We start from the raw sequence: 20079 nt of genomic DNA, 5'->3' as shown, positions 1-20079 counted from the left end.
TTAGAAACCTCAGGCGTGAGCTGTGTATAACTATACCCCTCTGTGCAGTACACATAGAGGCCTAGTGGTACAGCTCTACAAATTTTGGATTCTTTGGGAAGCTAAAGGTGCTCAATACAATCTGCATTATGTAACAGTAAAAGGACCATTTCTATTATCGTGGTCCTTGAAGATGGTTTACAATGGAATATCATCATAAAGCTCTCGGCCAAGCATCCATTTGAGTTCCAGGATGCAGTGTGAAGGATTCTCCTACACACTGCATTCAGACCACCACCCTCGACGGCACTCTTTGTTTCTTGATGTGTGTCCAGACCCTTGAGCAGGCCTCACATGTACGGAAGAGAGCTCATCATATGCTGGCATGCGTGCGCACTCCCCATAGCCTGTATATTCCTGCTGATTCATGTGGAGAATATCAGAGTGCCTGAGATCTAAGCGCTCCAGCTCCATGCTGAGCTGCATCATTAGCTTTGGGAGAATGCACCACCACCCCCACTCCTCCTCTCAGAGCCCCTATGAGTGGGGAAACACTTCCTCTCCCACAACTCCCTGGTGCCTTGAATTTGTTTTGTTTTTTTGCAGACAGATAACGAGGCGAGTCTGAGTAGGAGAGCCTTACCTCAGTTAATTAGAGGCCCGCAGGCCTCCGGTTCCAGCTCCCCTCTCACACAGAGAGAGAGAGTGTGTGTGTGTGTGTGCTGCCTAAAGGAGCAGTCTGAGGGGAGCCAGCCGCAGATGAGAGACTTGGAGCTGAAATGGTGGGAGCTGCGGCAGGTGAAAATGGAGGCTGGGTGCAACTGCGAGTGGCACACACTGCGGGAGAACCAGACGTAGTGATGAGGTACTGGCCGGAGTCTGCAAGACCTTGTCATCAGCTCCACATGGTTCCAAGATTGGAGTGGAGCTCCAGAGGATTCGGGAGTTTCAGCACACACACACACACACACACACACACACACACACACACACACACACACACACACACACACACACACACACACACACAACACACACACACACACACACACACTTCATCAGATGATGAAATGGTCCCATTTGTGGCTGGGCCAAAACAAAGCAGTAGATCTGCACAACAGAGGAGCAGGAAGCTGAATCAGCCTGCTTTCCCCGAGCCTCCCCTGTTATCATCAACCAAATCAAAATCACACAAACTCTCACAACTCAGAACTGATAAGCCAAGCAATTTCCTGTCAGCAGGGAAGAAAGCACCACAAACACCAGCTCTAGAGAGAGATACATCCGCTACCACCCCCTAGATCTGAAAAAAGCAATGGAACTAAATCAAATGTCACAACCCATTTTCATTTCTAATCTAAGCTCGCGTTCCAAGAAGTGGCGTGTTTATTTGCACTGATAGAGCTTGGCTAAAGTACAGTGCGGCAGTGAGTAATTGTGGGAAGAAGACAGCTGTCATGAAAAATCCCATCGCACTGTAGTAATTTCTAGAAGCTGGAATGCAATCACAGACATCTGGATGGAGGAGATGGAACAACACGACAACATGTTACATTTTATATAGAGCTTTTCTCAACACTCAAAGCGCTTCACATGGAAGGGGGGGACCTCACTAACCACCACCAATGTGTAGCACCCACCTGGGTGATGCACGGCAGCCATTATGGGCCAGAACGCTTACCACACACCAGCTTGAGGTGGAGAGGGAACGAATGAGCCAAGATTAGGGGGCCAGATTGAATGAGCCAGTGAGCCAATGAGTTGGAAGCAGCACGGAAGGCTACAGACTAAAGAGTTAAAGGGCAGCGTGGCTGGGGGCATACTGCACCAAAATCACAACTTTTTTATCCCCCTATCAGGATTTACAGGGCAGGATTTACTTTGGTGTGGATGCCTCAGCGTGAGGAGAGTTCTGAAATTAATTAGATACAGTCAGAGAGGGAGAGAGAGAGAGAGAGGAGAGCAAGAAAGAGAGAGAAGTAACGCTGAGCAATCTCTCACTCTCCAGGCAAAACAGAACTTCACTTGTTAAATATTCAGTGTGCAAGTGTCTCTTTAAAGACCCACCCCCCACCTACACCACCCCACACCACCTTCCCATTCTGCTCTTCGCTTTCTCTGCTGCTGCAGTTCGCCTCGGCCTGTGCATCCAGATGATTCAGCCATTATCATTGTTTAGTAAATATTAAATGAACTTGCAGCTGTGTTTGTGGGCCCTCCTGATCTCCAGTCCATTGGGGCATATTAATTTGTCGATGACACGAAGCATAAGAAAGCCCCTCCAGATGGCCCAGTAGACTTGTTTCTCCATTTAATGAAAAAGCCCTTGTTAAGCTTTTTACAAATCACACTGACTGATTGCTGTTTTTCAAGGACAATAATCTTAGCATTAACTGTTAAACGCAATGAGACCTTCCAAGCATATTTAACAAGAGAGATGCCCATAATGCAGTGACATTTCAGTTTACACACTGCTAATGTTCTGTAGCACTCTGAGCCTGTAACGTGGAGGTGTACATTTTTCATTGGATGCCTTCATTGTTTGACGCAGGCATGAAAGTATACATATTTTATATCTATATGTTCTATGCATAATGTGGATGAACCATATGGCATCTTGTTACAGTCTATGCATTTCAGTGTTTACATTTGTTAAAGGCACACTATGCATGTTTTTAGCTTAATATGCAAGTTTTTTAGCTTAATGTACCATTTAACAGCTTCAGAGTCATTGGAATGGTTATATGACTTTTTTCGGGTTGAATGGTGGCTGTCTCGCTTCCCCCTAGCGCCTGTGAGTGGAAAAAACATCCTTGCAACTGTGGGCCGGCGGGCCGACGGTCTCAGTGTCAGGAAGTATAACGAGTAATTGCTTTACTGCATTTAAATACACATACACGCCAGGCACCGGCTAGAAAAAGGTAGTGATGGAGTTTCTCAGACATTCGTCATGACAGAGCCAGCGAAAAAGAAGCAAAAACCGAGAAAACTGTAAGGAAATTGCCAATACTGCATAGTTTACCTTTAACGACCTTGAACGATTAATTAACGATAAAATTGATTTCGTTTTTCAATCGCCAAGCTCAATTTCACTTTTCAATCACACAAACTGAAATGATGCTTTCTTTTGCCAAGTACTTATCAAGTATAGTCAACACGCCACTATAACATCCCTCCATCTCCCCGCAGTGGCTTAAGGGAAATTAAATTACTCATGCTCTCCTCAAAGATTCCCCTCCTTAACAGGATTAACTGATGTGACCAGCCATTATGTAAGTTCCAGGGATGCCCCCACCCCACGCCCCACGCTTTCCTAGATCTGCCTGATGCGGTAAAATGAAGCTTCACATGAAGCTTGACAGCTTTCATCAGCCAAAGTGGTGGGGCTCAAACAAAAAAGAGTTCCAAAAATCAATGTGTTACTTGCTACGAGAGAGAGAGAAAGAGAGAGAGAGAAGAAGGGAGAGTAAAGCACAACTTCAGCATAAAAGGAATTCATTTTGTCATTGTACAAAGCAGCGCAGCGCTACTCTAGATAGTACATGTACAGGGACAGACACTGTGAGTAAGCCAGTGTAGATGCATCTAGGCAAGAAAATTACACTGCTTAACACCTCTTCAGGCGAGAGTGCTCTTCATGAAATGAGTTTTAACAGGAAGCCAGACCACTTTGTGGGAAAAGCCATTACTGATAAAAACAGTGCTGGATGAAAACATCTGAAACACTACAGAGCAATGCCAACAATCCAAAACAAGAACATTCCGAGAGAGAGAGAGAGAGAGAGAGAGAGAGAGAGAGAGTAATGAACATATATTTTTAAATAGAGATAGAAGTCTGACTCACTGAACCATAAAGGAAGCCTTCTCCATTCATGCCGATGTAGAAGCCGGCCTTTACTCCCTGGATGGCCACCACTCTCAGGCCCACTGGAATGAGGTTAAACAAGGCTGGAGAGAGGGGAGAGGAGAAAGGGAGAGAGAGAGAGGGGGAGAGAGGAAGAGGGGGAGAGAGGGGAGACTTTGACTTATCAGAGGAAACTGAAATATTAAAAACAGACCATACTAAATACTGCAACACTGCCTCTCCCCAAGACACAGGCAGACAGACAGACAGACAGAGAGACACACACACACACACATACTGTACTCTCACAACACAAAAAGAGAGGGGGAGGGGAGTGATGGGGTTATAAGTTGGATCCTTGATCCTTAAATAGACAGCAACAACCCTTGGTGCTATCATGCTCATGTTCCTGCTCGAGCACTACGCTTACAATATCTCAAGGTCTTGCTGCACAGATCCACCAAAGGCTTTAACTGGCGGCGGTGTAACAGTAACAGAGCGCTGGAGTGAAGGGTTGGAACGTGAGGAGCACGACAGAGCAGCAGAGCTGATATGTTTGAGATAGGCCGGGGGTGCTGGGGTGGCGCAGATGGCAAAGATCTAATCGGACGATGAGCCGGGCGAAGCAACGCAACACAGCACAGCAGAGAGGTGCTAACACTGCCTGCGTCAATCAGTCAGATGCAGTTCCGTTCAATAGGAGCCAACGTCTGCCTTGATGGGGAGTAAATTGGCTTTGGGGTTGTGAGATGCTGGAGATATCCACTGCTGTCTCCGTGGAGAGATATCATTTCATTTACATGTCAGGAATGAGCCTGAACGCCGAGGAGGTGGACACAACATGGCTGCCTCTTGGGGAATGGAAATTATATAATCTGGGTGTTCATTGCAACGTTTTTTTTCTCTCTAAATAATAACAAGAGAGACCAAGAAATACAGTTAGTCTCATAGTTACAGTTCATGGAACAACATAGATATAACATGGATATAACTTTACAATTAATCCTTCCTAGTTAATAATCCTTTAATAATTATTCTTTGTAGTTCATTTTGAGTCCACAAGACATTCATCTCACTGAGTTGGTCATTCTAATTAAAATAACACAGAACAACAAAACATAGAGCTTCCTCTAGCAGATTATCAACAACAAGAGAACATCCAGTGCAGTAGGTAATGGTAACTGTGATAGGGTGAAAAACAGTAAACAAGATGTAATTGTTATAAAACAAAATCTACAACACAATTATCTGCCATTAAGATATGGTAAACAAGATGTAATTGTTATTAACACAACACAATTATCTGCCATTAATAAAACACATAAACCTTAGGCCTGTCATTTATGTTAAGAAACAGAACTGTTTAAATAATATGTTGTCCAGGTTTTGCTCTTCTATTAGACATGCCTCACTGCTGCTGCCAGAATTTTTGTCTGCCCATCAAAGAAATGACTTTATGAGGGAATTTAATTCACCAGGGAATTACCGCTCCTAGGCTGGCAGGGAAGTCCACCACCACCACCCAAAAAGCCAAAATAACAAGACCAAACCCATCAAAACTCTGACAGGCACTTCTGAGTGTGTAAATCAATGTACATCTGGTGGGTAATATTCACATTAACCTGGCAGGCAGAGCCCGGGCTCGTCCTGGGGAGAGGCTATTCCATCCTAATATGGGTTTGGCAGATTAAGTGCTGTGCACGAGAGATGAGTGTCTGGAATTGGATATTTGGGAGGGAAAATTGGAGAGACAGCTCAAAGGCACAGAGGAGGCAGGGCCTGTGCTGTCGGTGATCCCAAGTAAGAAGAGGTTCAGCAGCCAACATGATTCTGGCAACACTGCAGAGCTGGTGCTCCACAGATGAGTATTAATGTAAAATGGGATTAGCATTATTTCATGCATTTAAATGTGTAAAATGTGTAAAAATGCATTTGTATTTCAAGGCAAGTTTTTAGCAAGATCTTGAAGCCTCTGACAAAGAGAAAGCCATTCCTGCACACACTGCAGACAACGTTTGTCTTACGTCTGATAACATCCATATTTTGACTGTTTTCCGTGATCGATGAATCATTGGGAGATTTCCAGCGCAGATTTCCAGGCCTCTTCCAGGCCGCTGCCAACCTGCCTGCTGTGGTGGAGGCTTTTCACTGAACTGCTGACGGACAAACTGCAGTGGGTGCCAAGAGCGAGGCGCTGGACTCAACAGAGGCCATCATCAGGTTCACGGGGTCATCAGGAGAGGTAATCTATAACCTTGATAATCCATCTCCTGGATCAATGACCCTGTACAGTGCCTGAATGCACCCCCCGCCCCGCCTCTCTCTCTCTCTCTCTCTCTCTCTCTCTCTCTCTCTCACACACACACATACAAACATACACACACACAAACACATACACATACAAACACACACACACACACACACACACACACACACAAACCACATTTCTTCTGTCTTGTAACAGTGGTCTTCTGTGGCACGGAGGATTATTCATGGGGAACAAATGGAGAGAGAGATATTTTTAGTTTTTATTTACTGAATTATTCACAGCGGTTCACTGCACGGCTCCATCCATACAGTCATGCTGACAGGTGATTGTAGGTACTGGGGGGCCTGAATCGATGAAGCTAAAAGACTGCCTCAGGTCTTATCCATCACTGAAGCCATCAAGGGATCCTCCCACAGTCTACAGAATTCCTCCCTCAAAAAAAGAGGTGTTTTGGATTATTTTCTGTTAAAGGTTCCACATTACACAGAATTTCAGACGCTGATGGCTGATAGTGTGTTCACTAATTCACGGATGGGATAAATGCAGAAACCAAATTACTTGTATATGCAAGTATACTTGGCCTAGAAACCTGATTTTCTTTCTTTCTGATTTACTTAAGGTTAATCAGACATCCAAATAGAAGGCTTTTGTGGGTTCCTGCCAAACAATCTTCCTTTCTGGAAGGCCATTACATCACCCTGATGAACCAAGCCGTTTGAGGTTCATAAAGTAAAGGGGCTGCCATGAACATGAACCGCACCACCTGCTTTATTAGAGGCCTTACGAGCTCCTTTAATGGCTGCTCAACCACATGCTTAACACGAAACACTGGGAAGAACCTCTCCTCCTAATTATCTACCTTTGGACACTATACAGATATTAAAGGGATATTCCACTATTTGGGGAATTACACTCATTTTCCACCTCCCCTTGAGTTAAACAATTGATTTTTACCTTTCTGCAGTTCATCCAGCCATTCTCTGAGTCTGGCGATACCACTTTTAGCTCCAGCCTAGCATAGATCATTCAATCAGATTAGACCATTAGCATCTCGTCTGCTAGCATCACGCTTTAAAGTGACTAAGATTTATGGTAATTTTCCTATTTAAAACTTCTCTTCTCAAGTTAGAAAGTGTAATAAGACTAATGGAAAAGGAAACATTAAAACAAGCGATTTTTTAGGCTGATTTGACATGGAACTAAACTCTCATTCTGGCGTAACAATCTGCTGCAGCTCAACCTTGTTGCTGGAAGTTATAATCTATGGGACTATTTTCAGGTGCTGCGTGATATCATTGTGCTGCTGCACCCATGATACGTTCGCAACGTTTCTTGACTATTACGGCGGAATGAGAGTATAGTTTTGATATCAGCATAGCTAACTCTTGCAAACATCTTGCAAACACCACCAACAGCTCAGATGGCACCAATAAAAGAGTGCTAATATGCTAACCAGCGTCTTTTAGTGAAATAGTTTGCAAGTTTATTCAATGGATTTCTTACATTTTTGTGGGGTATTCTTAGCCTGTTTTTTTTAACCAGAACCATTCACTTCAGAAATAGGATCTGGACATACTCCACTGGAGATTATTTCCAATGGGCACAATCTTCGGATTGCATGTACCAATGCATGAATCCTATTGACCAGTACAGGATTCCTACTTTGGAAAACATGTATTTTCCTCTGAGGTATACATACAAACATTCTTCTTACTCTGACATAAATGATTCTGTTTGTTGCCATTGCTACTGTCTGCATGCTGTTGTTACATTTCAAAACAAATGCCTCACTGCAATTAGTCATTGCAATTAGCCACCTCTGGTCATGGATTGGTTTGCCATCCTGGGGGCAGAGAGAATGCTAATACAAAAAGGGTTTCCAGACCAATTCACAAAGAGAACTGGTTTGGTGAAACCAGGCTGGGGTATTCTGACTATTTTGAGTATACTGTAGAACTATATTGTGTATGCCCTGAATGGCTAGTGAGACTAACATGTATGTTTATCTCTCTCATAACCATGTAGGGTGATATGGCTAAAAAATAATATCACAATATACAATATATATATCTCGATATATTGAAATTTTCTCCAAAAGAATTTGTGAATTCTCACTTTCACCCTGTAATGTTTTAAATTATACCAGTGTGAGTGTGTGATGCAGTAGACTAGGCTAAATCATACCAGTCCAATCTCTGCAAATAATATCTGCATTGAAACATTCTTGGTTATTCACAGGTGGTTTCTATTTTATATTTGCATGTCATGTTATATTCACATGTAAAAGCAGGGGTGAAAGCTTTGGCATTCGCTTAACATTTGGCAGTAGCTTAACATTTCTATGATGGAGTATTAGGGCCAGACATGAAGATTTTTTTTTGCTATAACGAGATTAAACTTGACATGTTAACTTTAAAGTCGTCACTTTAAAGTCGATATGACAACATTAAACTCGACATTTCGAGAATAAACTTGAAATATCATGTCAACTTTAATCTCGACGTGTCGTCTTTAAAGTCGACATCTTGACAGATTAAAGGGACACCAGGCAAGCTTGATGCTTTTTCTCTACGAAACTCTTTTCCTTTTCTTTGCATCTTCCGTCAAGGGTTTTCGCTGCTTCTTCACTAGCTCTGCCATTATACACACGTTTGCAACAATCGCTAGAGTTTCGTTAGCCTGCCTCTGTGCTGTATGCAGGATGTAAACTGATCCTGCTTCGGGTCGGCGGTAGGATACAATCAACTTGCAAGTGGGATATTCTTCTTACATGCAGTAGGGCGGGCGAGAGAGTCTTCATTCGCCCTGTAATGAGTCATTTAACCATATACCAACTTACAAAGATGATTAATTAACACGAAAACGTTGCCTGGTGTCCCTATAAAATCGAAATTTCGGTAATAAAGTTGAAATATCAGGTCGACTTTAATCTTGACATTTCATATTTATTCTTGACATTCAAAACTAGTTAGTATTTTACTATAATCAATTGATTTATTTTAGCCTATTTGCAGAGCATTCATCAGGGCCTGTTATTTGGCTTTATCATCCTCTCTTCTTTCCCTGCATTCTTTGAAAGAATAAACTGTTAACTCACTTCTCTTTTTGCATGGCTTTAGTTAACTTTCCAAATAAATTTAGTTTGTTTCAATCTGTCACTGATATGTTTCCATATGAATGATGATGGCTTACATTATCTACAGTGTATAAGGTATGGTGTGGTGTGTTCCTTAATTAGTCATTCGGTTATTGGTTGATTAATAAGACACGGTTGTGTTTTTGTTTTGAGACAGGTTTGAGTCAGATGCACTCATAGCCTAATATGCCTCAATGTGCAGATCTCGTAAGCTTTATATAAAATATAATATAATATTTATATAAAACGCAAACTTGAAGAACCATAGACGAACATTTAGCATCTGTGGGAAGTGAGATGTGCAAATTTGCGCTGTTGTTTTGAAACAGTCAGACGTGCACATAGCCTAGACAGTAGCCCTTCTGCCTTAATGCACGGATATTGTTGCAAGTTTAATTTCAAAATCGTTCGGAACCGAATTGGAACTGCTTCTGCGTCTTCTATCAACCTAGCTCATTGTTGAACAACACTAACCTATTCTACCCATAGACAGCAATACCGCCGCTGTTGAACTGAAAGTTTACTACTTCTCGTTTACTCACACCTTCTTCTGAATAGACTGTTCAGGATTGGTTGGTGAATGTGGGATGTGCGTTGTTCACGTTGTTACTGAGAGGGAGGGAGAGAGGGCAAGTGGAGAGAGACAGGGACACGAAAATCCAAAGCAAGTGTTGCCGCTTAAAAAAATTATGACGGTGAAATACTCGATATTTGCGATATAACACTTTAATGTATCAAATATATTCGGTATATTCGCCCACCCCTACCATGTACCATTGAAATGAAGTTCATACCCAGACCAGTCACTTTTGAAATAATACCTCAAAAAGTGGCAAATTATTGCAGTGTTACTAAATGGAAGCTATGGGTGCATGTGACATCAAGACATAAAAGAATGTTTGTACTGACAACCTGCCTGAGGCTGGTGGCAAACCATTTGATTCCACCTCAGTGTGTGTCTGCATTAGGGCTACAATCACATTGCTACAGCCAGCAACACAGTTTCAAATAATGTAATAGGAGACTGTGGTGCACTTTCCCGCTGAATTGGATTCTCTCGCTTTCTTTTTCTATCCCTCGTTCTCTCTCTCTCTCCCACCGCCCTCCTTCTCTGAACGCATTCCCATTGTTGAGGCAGTTCTCAGGCTGATGAGAGGAGCTGAATCGTCCTGGAGCAGACTCCCCCGAGGGTAACAGTTTTTTCCTTCTGGCATAAAATGGTTTCTGATGAAAAGATTGCTCCTCCATTAACAAGCTATTCATTGTGAAGCAGCAGCACTGTCAGTTCTCTCTCTCTCTGTCTCTCTCCCTCTCTCTTTCTCTTTTGATAACAGGCCATCTCCTGATGAGAATGCTGTTTCTCTTTGGCTTTCTGTTTCTCTACTGGAATGCCTCTAACTGGAGGACAGTTCTGCTCAACCAGAGTTTAAGGTTATGTGGAAATGTCAGGAAATGCTTCTGAAAACCCCTTTTATTCAAAAATGATATATATCAAGTGGTCCTCACAGATTCCTTACAACATTCAAAAATATGGCATCAGTAATGTCGTCCCAATCCTTTTGCAAATGTGAAGTAGGGCTTGAATGAAGAGGGCGGGATGTGGCACTGGCTTGTCTCCGTCAGAGAGATGAAACAGAATCAAAGGTTTCTCTCAGATGCCTCTAGCTCTGGCTGCTGTCAGATTTTGTTGCAGATTTGTAATGGCTTCTCTGTTGCGGTTCTCCCAGCATCGAGCGAGATACAACAGCAGACAATGCTGAAACAGGTCTTGAGAAATTTCATATTGTAGAGTAAACAATGCCATATTGATTGTCTTGAATGACGACCCTAATATATATACACTTTTCCCTATGCCTTCCATCATGAGCAGCAATTTATATGACCCTCAACTTACACAGGACCAACTCTTAATGTGTGTATGTATCTCATAACCAGCTGTCTGTGTGTGTGTGTGTGTGTGTGTGTGTGTGTGTGTGTATGGTGGGATGTACTGCAGGAAACTCACTGTGGTCACTGTTCTCGTCCTTGCTGCCATCGATGGTGCCGTCGGGCTGCATTTGCAGGTAGAAGCCCTGCTGGCTGAACAGTCGTGTCACAATGCCTTTCAGCTGTGGCTCTGGAACACAAGACACACCCCCAACAACCCCCCAATTCCATTAGGCTCCGCCCAACACATGACATCACCTCCCTCAGACTCTATCCTAAGGAGCAGTGGTGTGTGTCTTACAGTGGAGCAATACATAGTGGATTTAGATTATATCTATTTTTGTACACTGAGTGCACTCTTAGTCTTTCACTGCGCTAAGATTTCCCTTGGTCTATATGCCGAGCATTAAAACCGATAGAAATATAATTTTCTTTACTTGTTTAACTGATATCTGTGATTGTATTAATTTATTTGGTTTATCTGATTATTTACCTAGTTTATCTGATTTCATTCATGTCATTGATTTGACTGAATGATACAACTAGGGATGACTACCCAGGACGTGCAGTTCTCTTGAGACAACGGGCTGTGTCTATTTGGTGCTGTGGCAAAGCCCACGACTATTTTAACAATAGCTATCATCTGGGTATCCCACCGGTTGAATGCTGAGCCTGAAGCCTACACCTCAAAGGTGCTCGAGATCTAGAGGGTTCAACTCAGAACAGACATTAATCACTGCCAATGGTCATCCCCAGAGTACCCTGATGTGTCTGACAGGATGGAAGGGCCATCAATCTCGCCAACAAGCCCGCCCCTATCCGTCAGAGGGCAACTGTACTAAATCACATGTGAGCGCCACAACTATATAAATTACCTGGGTTACATGGGCTTGGCAGTAAAGGGAAGCACTTAGCTTAGCTCGAGCAGAAGGGGTTTCTTTGATGAGTGGAAGTGATATGTGTTTGAGACTGTGCGCGTGTGTGCATGCATGTGTGTGTGTATGTCAGAGAGAGAGAGAGAGAGAGAGAGAGAGTGGGAGAGAGAGAGAGTATGAATGTTGTGTTTGGAAGGCATTTCGGTTAGTCATGAGTATGAATTCATATGTGCACTCAGCATGTTTTAGTCCATAAGCATACCCTTGGACATCTGGACTACCTCTGGACTGGGTTTCATGTGTGTGCACAGTACAAAATGAGTGTGTTCTCCCCTCACATATCACACACACACACACAACACACACACACACACACACACACACACACACACACACACACACACACACACACACACACACACACACGCACACGCAATATGACTCAGTGTTCCCCATTGCAGAGACAGTTAAACAGTCACAGTTGGACATGTTGACAGATGACGGCATGATCATGGAATGGTGAATGATCACCTCTACTACTGTAGTCAACACAACTGACAGGATACACACGACACAGCAGCACACAGCAAACACGAGCCCCACCGCACGCTCATAGCGCTAGTCCACACGCCACACACACACTGAGACAGACCACAGGACAGACCAGAGGGGGAGGAGGAGAACCCATAACCTAACACAGGAAAAGAGACACACAAGGATGGGGGTGGGGGGGGCATAAGTTAAAACACTAAGAGGGAAAGTGGAGGGGTGGGGGAAAATGGAAACGGAGGGGCATTAAAGATTAAAGGGGTGATCAGACACATAAGATAAGGAACTTAAAAGACAGAGTTAAAAGAACAAGACCAAAGTAAAAGAGTGGAATAAATTGACAAGCACACTACAGAGAGGAGGCAGACATCAAATGACTGCCCTTATATAGGAGCTCGCTCCCCCCTCGCAAAGGGATCGACATGAAGGCGGGATGAGGTGGTGACTGGGAAACACAGCACATGGGATGAAGGCTGAGCTACTGACCTAGCCTGACGCCCTTACGTGACACCTGTGGAGGATTCGAGGGCGCATCTTACGGGGAGAAGGAAAAACAACATTTTTACAGACAGATTCTCCAGCAAACGGGCGTTTTAATGTAAAAAAAAAAAAAAATCATTGACAATATTGAGAGGAAAGGTTGGTGAAAGAAAGGGGGGAGGAGAGAGCAGGAGAGGAAAGGAAAAGAAACAGAAAAAAGAAGATGAGAGGAGAAAAGAAAAGGAGGAGAGGAGGGCACGCTGCGCCTTCTCTGAGCAAAAAAAGAACACCTCTCACGGCTTGCCCTACATCATGTGCATTTGAGGAGGCAGAGCAAAGCAGCGTTCACACGCATCGTTCCGCTTTTTCAGTGTACTGAAAAGGGAAGATAGCATGGATTAGTGGGCTGTGAAACGGTGTCTGTCAATAGAACCGATCACAATCCCTCCCTACATACTGCAGTAAACCTCTCCCCGTGATAAACATTTACCATTAAACATCTCTTCTCAGATGCCTTGGTGCACTGCGGTGCCACTCGCCCATAAGCATTCAAAATATCATTATTAAACTATTTGAACAATGAACAAAATGACATTATTTGGAACTTTGAGGAAAAGTTACGATAATTTGCATTATAGTGTTCAGAGGGGGTGTTGCATTTATGCCCAAGACGCCAGGAATGGCGCTATATTTAAGTAGCCTACAACAACACATATATAACGACATTATAGAACACAAACGATATTACATTCATATTGGCATGGCAAACTGTGAATCTCGATAGACAACATGTGAGCCATGGAACAGGTGGATTTCAGTATAGCTATCTAACACCGTGGAGTGTTTTCTCTCCAACGGTTCAGATGGAGCTTCCGACTGCAGTAGTGTCTCCGCTAAATCCGGGGGCGGGGGACTTTGTGCAAAAAACTGTATTACTGACCTGGTCGCCGCCGAACAGGTCTTTTCTTGCCGCTGCAGAAGCGTACTTTACTGAAGACCCGGTCGCAAAGAGAGCGGGGGTCTTTGCTGGGGCTGGGGCGGCGTTTGGAAGTGGATACTCGGTCGCTGTTTGACTCCCTTGCCTGACGCTTCTGGCGGATCAGGGAGCTGGCGATCGCGGCCATCTCCCGCGCGGGCGAACCGAGTCGTTAGGCAGAGGTCGAGTGGCGCAGACGCTTAGCGCAAGAGGGGGCAAACACAAAATCGTCCGCTGCACTTAAAACATTAGCCAAATGTCATCCCGATCCTGTCAGAAAATCTATGATGTCCTGTCAGTCATCATGGTTCAAATGTCATTTTGTTTCAAATGAAACCCGGTTTCGACTTGGCAATAAAAAGATCAATTTGACATTTTCTGATTTGCCATCGATCATTAGTTCAGCGATGTGGAGATATTGTTAAAAATATTAAATTACTTGTAAATAATTTAAGTTGGAATATCAGAGCATGTGTACCCTGTCGCGTGATCTTAATGAGTCCCAGGTATTCCAGGTGATTCTGGCGCGTCTGGCGAGCAGGACTACCCCGTGATTACATCCACATGACGAACGTCATGAATGTAGAAAATGCACATCTTCGGGATCATTCCCGATGTATGGACTCCAAGAAACCGTCTGCGCTTTCAACAGTTCGCCGCTCCGCTTCGCATCTGCAAGGCTCCACAACTTTCTAATTTATTTAGTCCACGGCACGACAAAAGAACGAGAGGCACTCAGCCCACCCCGCTGCCCTGTGCTCTCCTGCTCTACAGGCATCTGTGTCCCGGCACTACACTCTTGAACAGAAACAATGCCATTCGTAAGTGCCCTGGCATGATGCCGTTAATACGAACAGCATTCGTTTTCAGCTGTTTAAAATATTTAATATAGCACACATCTTCTTTACACAGTCAATGTTCCCATCGGACGAGCTGTGAATGAGGTGTGCGGCGCTATCTCTCTCTCTCTACGCAATCATACGTGATTGAGGTTTGGATGAGGAATTCGAGGGGTGGGGGTGATCCTGATCCTGCATGCTAGGCGTGTGTGTGTGTGTATGTGTGTGCGCGCGCGCTCGCTTACAAACATCTCTCTCTCTACGTGTGTGTGTGTGTGCGCTCTCGCGCTTTCAAACATCTGTGTGTGTGTGTGTGTGTGTGTGTGTGCCTACGTGCGTGCGCTCGTTTGATCAGCCTTCAGGCCGAATACACTTTGGGAGCCGACCGGCCGTTACCTCTCCGCTTGCCAATTCAATTCCGCTCCATCATCAAAGGTAATTGGGACAGTCTAGGCTACATGTTGGATGCTATATTTTTCTTCATTGAATATTTCGGTTTTGCACTCGCTTCGAATCATATCCGTATTTTGCTTTCTCTCTTAAACTACATTGTCCATCATATAAGTGGCACACGTGTCATAACAAAAAAAAAATGCATTTGCTTCTCCCCCAGAGTAATCTGACTATAATCTCCACATACTAACATCTCAAAATGTTGTCATCAAGTTTATTAACTGGTAAACTGTTGTTCACATCAAAGCTTTTCATTGCTAAGAAACACAGGTGCGACAGAATGCTCAGAACAACTCTGCAGACCAAGCGTGGAAGGTGCACGTGGCTGCGACATGAAATCCCTCTTGCCTGCGTGCTGTGAAGCTGCATTAAACATTCACTATGCATTGGGAGCTCGAGTCCCTCACGCTCCTCCAAATTTTATGTGCGGCTAAGATTATGCTCGCAGACTTCATCGCTCTGCTGTCTCCCGCTTTAGTCTTCTACGCAGGCCTATGATGTAATGAAAGCTCATGTCGTCTGATATTCCATAACGTCTCTTCATTTTACTTAAGTCATATGACATCACGTTTTCCATGCAAATTTCTAATAAAGCTGCTATCATAAATAATGACAAACTCAGATAGGAATCGCATAGTCTGTCAGTCTGTCAGTGCCATTGGAAAATTAGCATATTTTATCAATATACTGTAAAAGGCTGCACCGTTTCCACTAATTTCTATAAACATCGAGAAGGCAACATGACCATCACTATGTCCTTAGACTTCAGTTGTTTTGATTTGAATGTGCCAGCCCAGTACCCTACCGTTATTTCCATATACCTGCCTTACTTGGACTGTCAGAATGTGAAACTGAAAACAATATGGAATCAGTCTGCTTTTCTACGTCCACACATTTCACTAAATGCCTCAAAGTTCCCCGATTATCCCGATAACTCCACATAATGAGCCTTCACTAAGATTTCTTGAAAACTGCCGCCATCTAGTGTTAGATCGTAGTAGCACCCGAGGATAAGACTGCCAGAAATGGAATAGCCTTGTAGAGTTTCTGATTTTAGGGCATAAGAAATTCACAACAACATTGAATGCTATATACAATACAATGAATGCAATTCACATATATAACATATGTCACGTTTTAATTATGTTGATTGGGTTAATAAAGTTATCTATCATCTATCTATCTATTTCTGTCAAACACAGGGCTCATCATAAAGGAAACATACCATACAAAAGAAAGACGTGAATTATGTTTTTTCCAAACAGAGTTTGTGAGGACTTACTTTAAAACAAGTTGAAACTCTTAGTCTGAGCAAATAACTTGATGATAAACTGAACTTTCCCCCCAGGAGCTTTGACCTCAGATAAACTCAACCCATCTTACCCTGGCAGACTGGAAACCCTTTTAGAAAGTTCATCTGACATTGTCTGATGATGAGCCACTAATACTTCAGGGCACTCCTGAAGTAACACATCAAAGGCACCTATGCACTAAATTAAGACACTATTTATAAAGCAATGGACAAAGAGGGCAGAGTTGTAGTTAGAATAATAGTGTCAGGTCACAGAGAGTAATGTAGAGCACATGGTTTGATTGGTTTGATTTGTATATTGGCGTGTGCACGCAGGTAAATAGACTCAAGGAAGGAGGCTTGTCTAGGTCACTCTGTGCATATATTCGTTCAGTTTATGTCCACGTATGGTGTTTGTACATTTTTAAGCTCCTTTACTGTGGAATGTTTGCATGTCTGTCTGTCTGTCTGTCTGTCTGTATGTATGTGTGTGTGTGTGTGTGTGTGTGTGTGTGTGTGTGTGTGTGTGTCTGTGTGTGTGTGTGTGTGTGTGTGTGTGTGTGTGTGTGTGTGTGTGTGTGTGTGTGTATGTGTGTGAGAGAGAGAGAGAGAGAGAGAGAGAGAGAGAGAGAGAGAGAGAGAGAGAGAGAGAGAGAGACTGGTCAAATCTAATTTGCACAAAGTTCATTGTCATGGACACTTGAAAAGTATGATTTGGACAAAGGCTGAGTGGAGTCACTAACAATATTGAGCACATTCTTCTGTGAGCTGCATTCCAATTTACTTAATGGAACTTAATGTTGTGTTACTTTCACAAGTTTCTGTGCTACTTTCCACAAATAAAATGAAAGTAGGCTATGCAAATTAAATGTGTAAAAAAGTGTTTAGAACACTGAGAATGTACTTCTTGAATGATGAATCTTTAGAATTAATCTATAAGAATAGAGTGGATCAGCTATCTTTTGTCATTGCGCAATGAAGTTGCTGTCCCAGGTGCTGAATCACGTGAAGAAGTTGCTTGTCCTGGAGGACATTCACACACCTTGATGCTTCAATCTCTGCCGTCATAGTGTACGACTCGTGTTCCTTGACAGTGTTTTAAAAAAATATTCTACTGTGAAACTTTGGGGGAGAATTGATTGTCTTTTGAAGTTTCCTCTATGTTGTTTTTGAATGTCTACATTTCTCGATTCCCGATCTATGGTGAAAGAAATGTCCTTGACACAGGGTAGATGCCTTGGCTCACTGTTACGGTTCCTCTCTTTGGGCCCCGGCGCTCAATCCCACCACTAACGCATTCCTAGACGCGACACTCTTTGATGTAATACTCTTTGATGTGACACCCCAGAAGTGGTGCGAACCCTGACAAACAAGTAAGCCAAAATGAGAGGGAGTACTCCCGCGCGCTGCCGTCACTGCGTAGCGACTCGGTGGAGAGCACATCGGACAGAGCAAGTGCACAGTGCCGCAGACTCGGAAGATGTGCTCACAAGAGTCAGCGGCCGATGAGATCGTCTTTCATCGCTCAAGAGAAAGCATGCAAGGATAATGTCTCACCGGTGATTGTGGTCGGCTCCGATCGTTGTCCACAGAGACACTGCAGCATATGCGCTCCTTTCTTCAGGAATAGCCTCAAAATCCTCATTGATTTGAGTTTTGTGTGAGCTCAATCCACGGACACAGTATCACATCAGAGGGTACAGTAGCGTAACCACCTCGAGTTGATTGCCGCGCTATTCTGAGCTCTGGTACGGCTCCTTACATTAAAAACCACGAAAGGGCAAAGACCACAGGACGATGTGTGCCTGGACGAGGCATCTTTTTAGGTGCATGCTCATTGCTCAAACGACGGTCACTCGTCCTCATGCAGGATAATTCGAGGAATCAATCTGCGCAAGGACATTAGGTTTTCCTAGATCTATTGCCCATGTATCCTTTACCAGCAGATCCACAATGAGAGCCCCGGTACAAGCGTGCACGCGAAAGTTAAACTGCAGAGGTAAGTGACAGGACGACCACGGATGAGGTAATGCAGGCGATTCATCACAGCGACTCTGCACGACCGGCGCGAAGCGTAAGGCACAGATGTTGGGATTAAAAAGCCAATTGTTTCGTGTCCATAGGGAATAGGAGGAAAACGTATAGCCTACGTCAGATGCAGCCTACATTTAAAGACAAAGACGTTGAGCCCCTGGTCAAGAGGATGACAAACGTCTTGAGAGTCACATGCAGTCGATGGGCTACTGTGTTCATTTAGGGTCTAAAGGCTGAAGAGTTGAAGTAGAACACGAGACTTGAATAGCTTTACAGAAGACGTTACAAATAATCTAGCTACGTCTGCACAGGCCCTATTCAATGTCAATAAAAAAATATTTTTCCTACATGTCCAGTAGTAACATGGACTGTCTCCAAATCCAGTCTAAAACAAACGCGTTATGGATCAATGTAAAGTCATTATGGTCTTTAAACCATGAGAACGAACAAGAAGCGAGTCAGAAATCATTACATTGCGTTGGTTTTAAACTGGACAGTGTTATATGCATAGTCGAATCAATATTTGAAAGGAAATAAAATGATAGAATTTATAGCAATCACAAAATATGCCTACTACTCCTTAAGTATATTTAGATCAACTGCCTCTCTAGGTGTTCTTTTCTCAAACTTTTATTTTCTTCATAAAAGATACATTAACATATGCTTAAAAGGTACAACGCACAAAACAACGCAAAACAATCTCGATGGACGTGTTTTCACCGCTTCGAAAAACAGCTATCCAGCTTACTGGTCAAACGAATTTCACTAGCAAAATGTAGCCTACCTCCCCAAAAGATGGAAAAAAAATCAACTCCATCAAATCATGACTTTTGCACATTCCTCATCACATGACATAAAAATGATACCTCATTATCCTTCATTTGGAGGCTAGGCATACACTTTTGACATTTTCTACAGCATACAAAAATAACTTGCCACTTTTTGACTTTCTCACCACTTCTGCTTTTGCCTGGTCTTTTTGAAAACTTTGTGCAGGACAAGGGTAGTCAATGAATTTGTCCTTTCTGTTCTCTCTATAGGTCACTATTTAGGGCACTCCAGGAGAGGGTTTGGGATTGCAATCTTCTACATTAGCCACAGATAACTCAAATGCCAATAATTCCAGTAAAAGGTCAGTTGTCAATCATGGTTCACTGTGTCTCAGCCCATGCAGTGGATTGGTGGATGAAACAACTCAGAGAGCACATACTGAGTCAATTACACCACATTGAGCAATCACTCTTCAACAAACATGTTAAAACACATGCTTCCTGGAATAGACAAGCAGTCAAACAATGAGCACAACTGATACACACATTTGATTATTTCAGCTCCACACCACCAGATGGCATAGTGACTCCAATGTAAAGGCACTGCGTTCAGTAAGTGTGCCAGCCTGCTGAAGTGCATAGTCCATGGTCCATTGGA

The 20079-nt window shown here is 43.3% G+C and overlaps 1 protein-coding gene across 5 annotated transcripts in view; it reads right to left on the bottom strand.

Annotated features, from left to right (window-relative positions):
• Positions 1-20079, bottom strand: part of fgf12a (fibroblast growth factor 12a) — a 34725-nt gene that overhangs the window by 6362 nt on the left and 8284 nt on the right. Inside the window, exons 1-4 of one of the 5 annotated variants that reach the window (XM_048241549.1) lie at positions 18175-18673; positions 13065-13112; positions 11234-11344; positions 3824-3927 (exon numbers count right to left, since the gene is read on the bottom strand). In XM_048241549.1, the coding sequence (XP_048097506.1) occupies positions 3824-3927; positions 11234-11344; positions 13065-13112; positions 18175-18262 (351 nt within the window). In that variant the 5' untranslated portion in view covers positions 18263-18673. Of the gene's footprint in view, positions 1-3823; positions 3928-11233; positions 11345-13064; positions 13113-13998; positions 15018-18174; positions 18674-20079 lie in introns of those variants that run through there. The other 4 variants (XM_048241533.1, XM_048241558.1, XM_048241541.1 and 1 more) reach the window with 4 other exon arrangements.

The sequence above is a fragment of the Alosa alosa genome, chromosome 1 (assembly GCF_017589495.1).
Source record: "Alosa alosa isolate M-15738 ecotype Scorff River chromosome 1, AALO_Geno_1.1, whole genome shotgun sequence".
NCBI lineage: Eukaryota > Metazoa > Chordata > Actinopteri > Clupeiformes > Clupeidae > Alosa > Alosa alosa.
The sequence above is the reverse complement of the archived record's forward strand: the minus strand, read 5'-3'. Positions and strand labels throughout refer to the sequence as shown.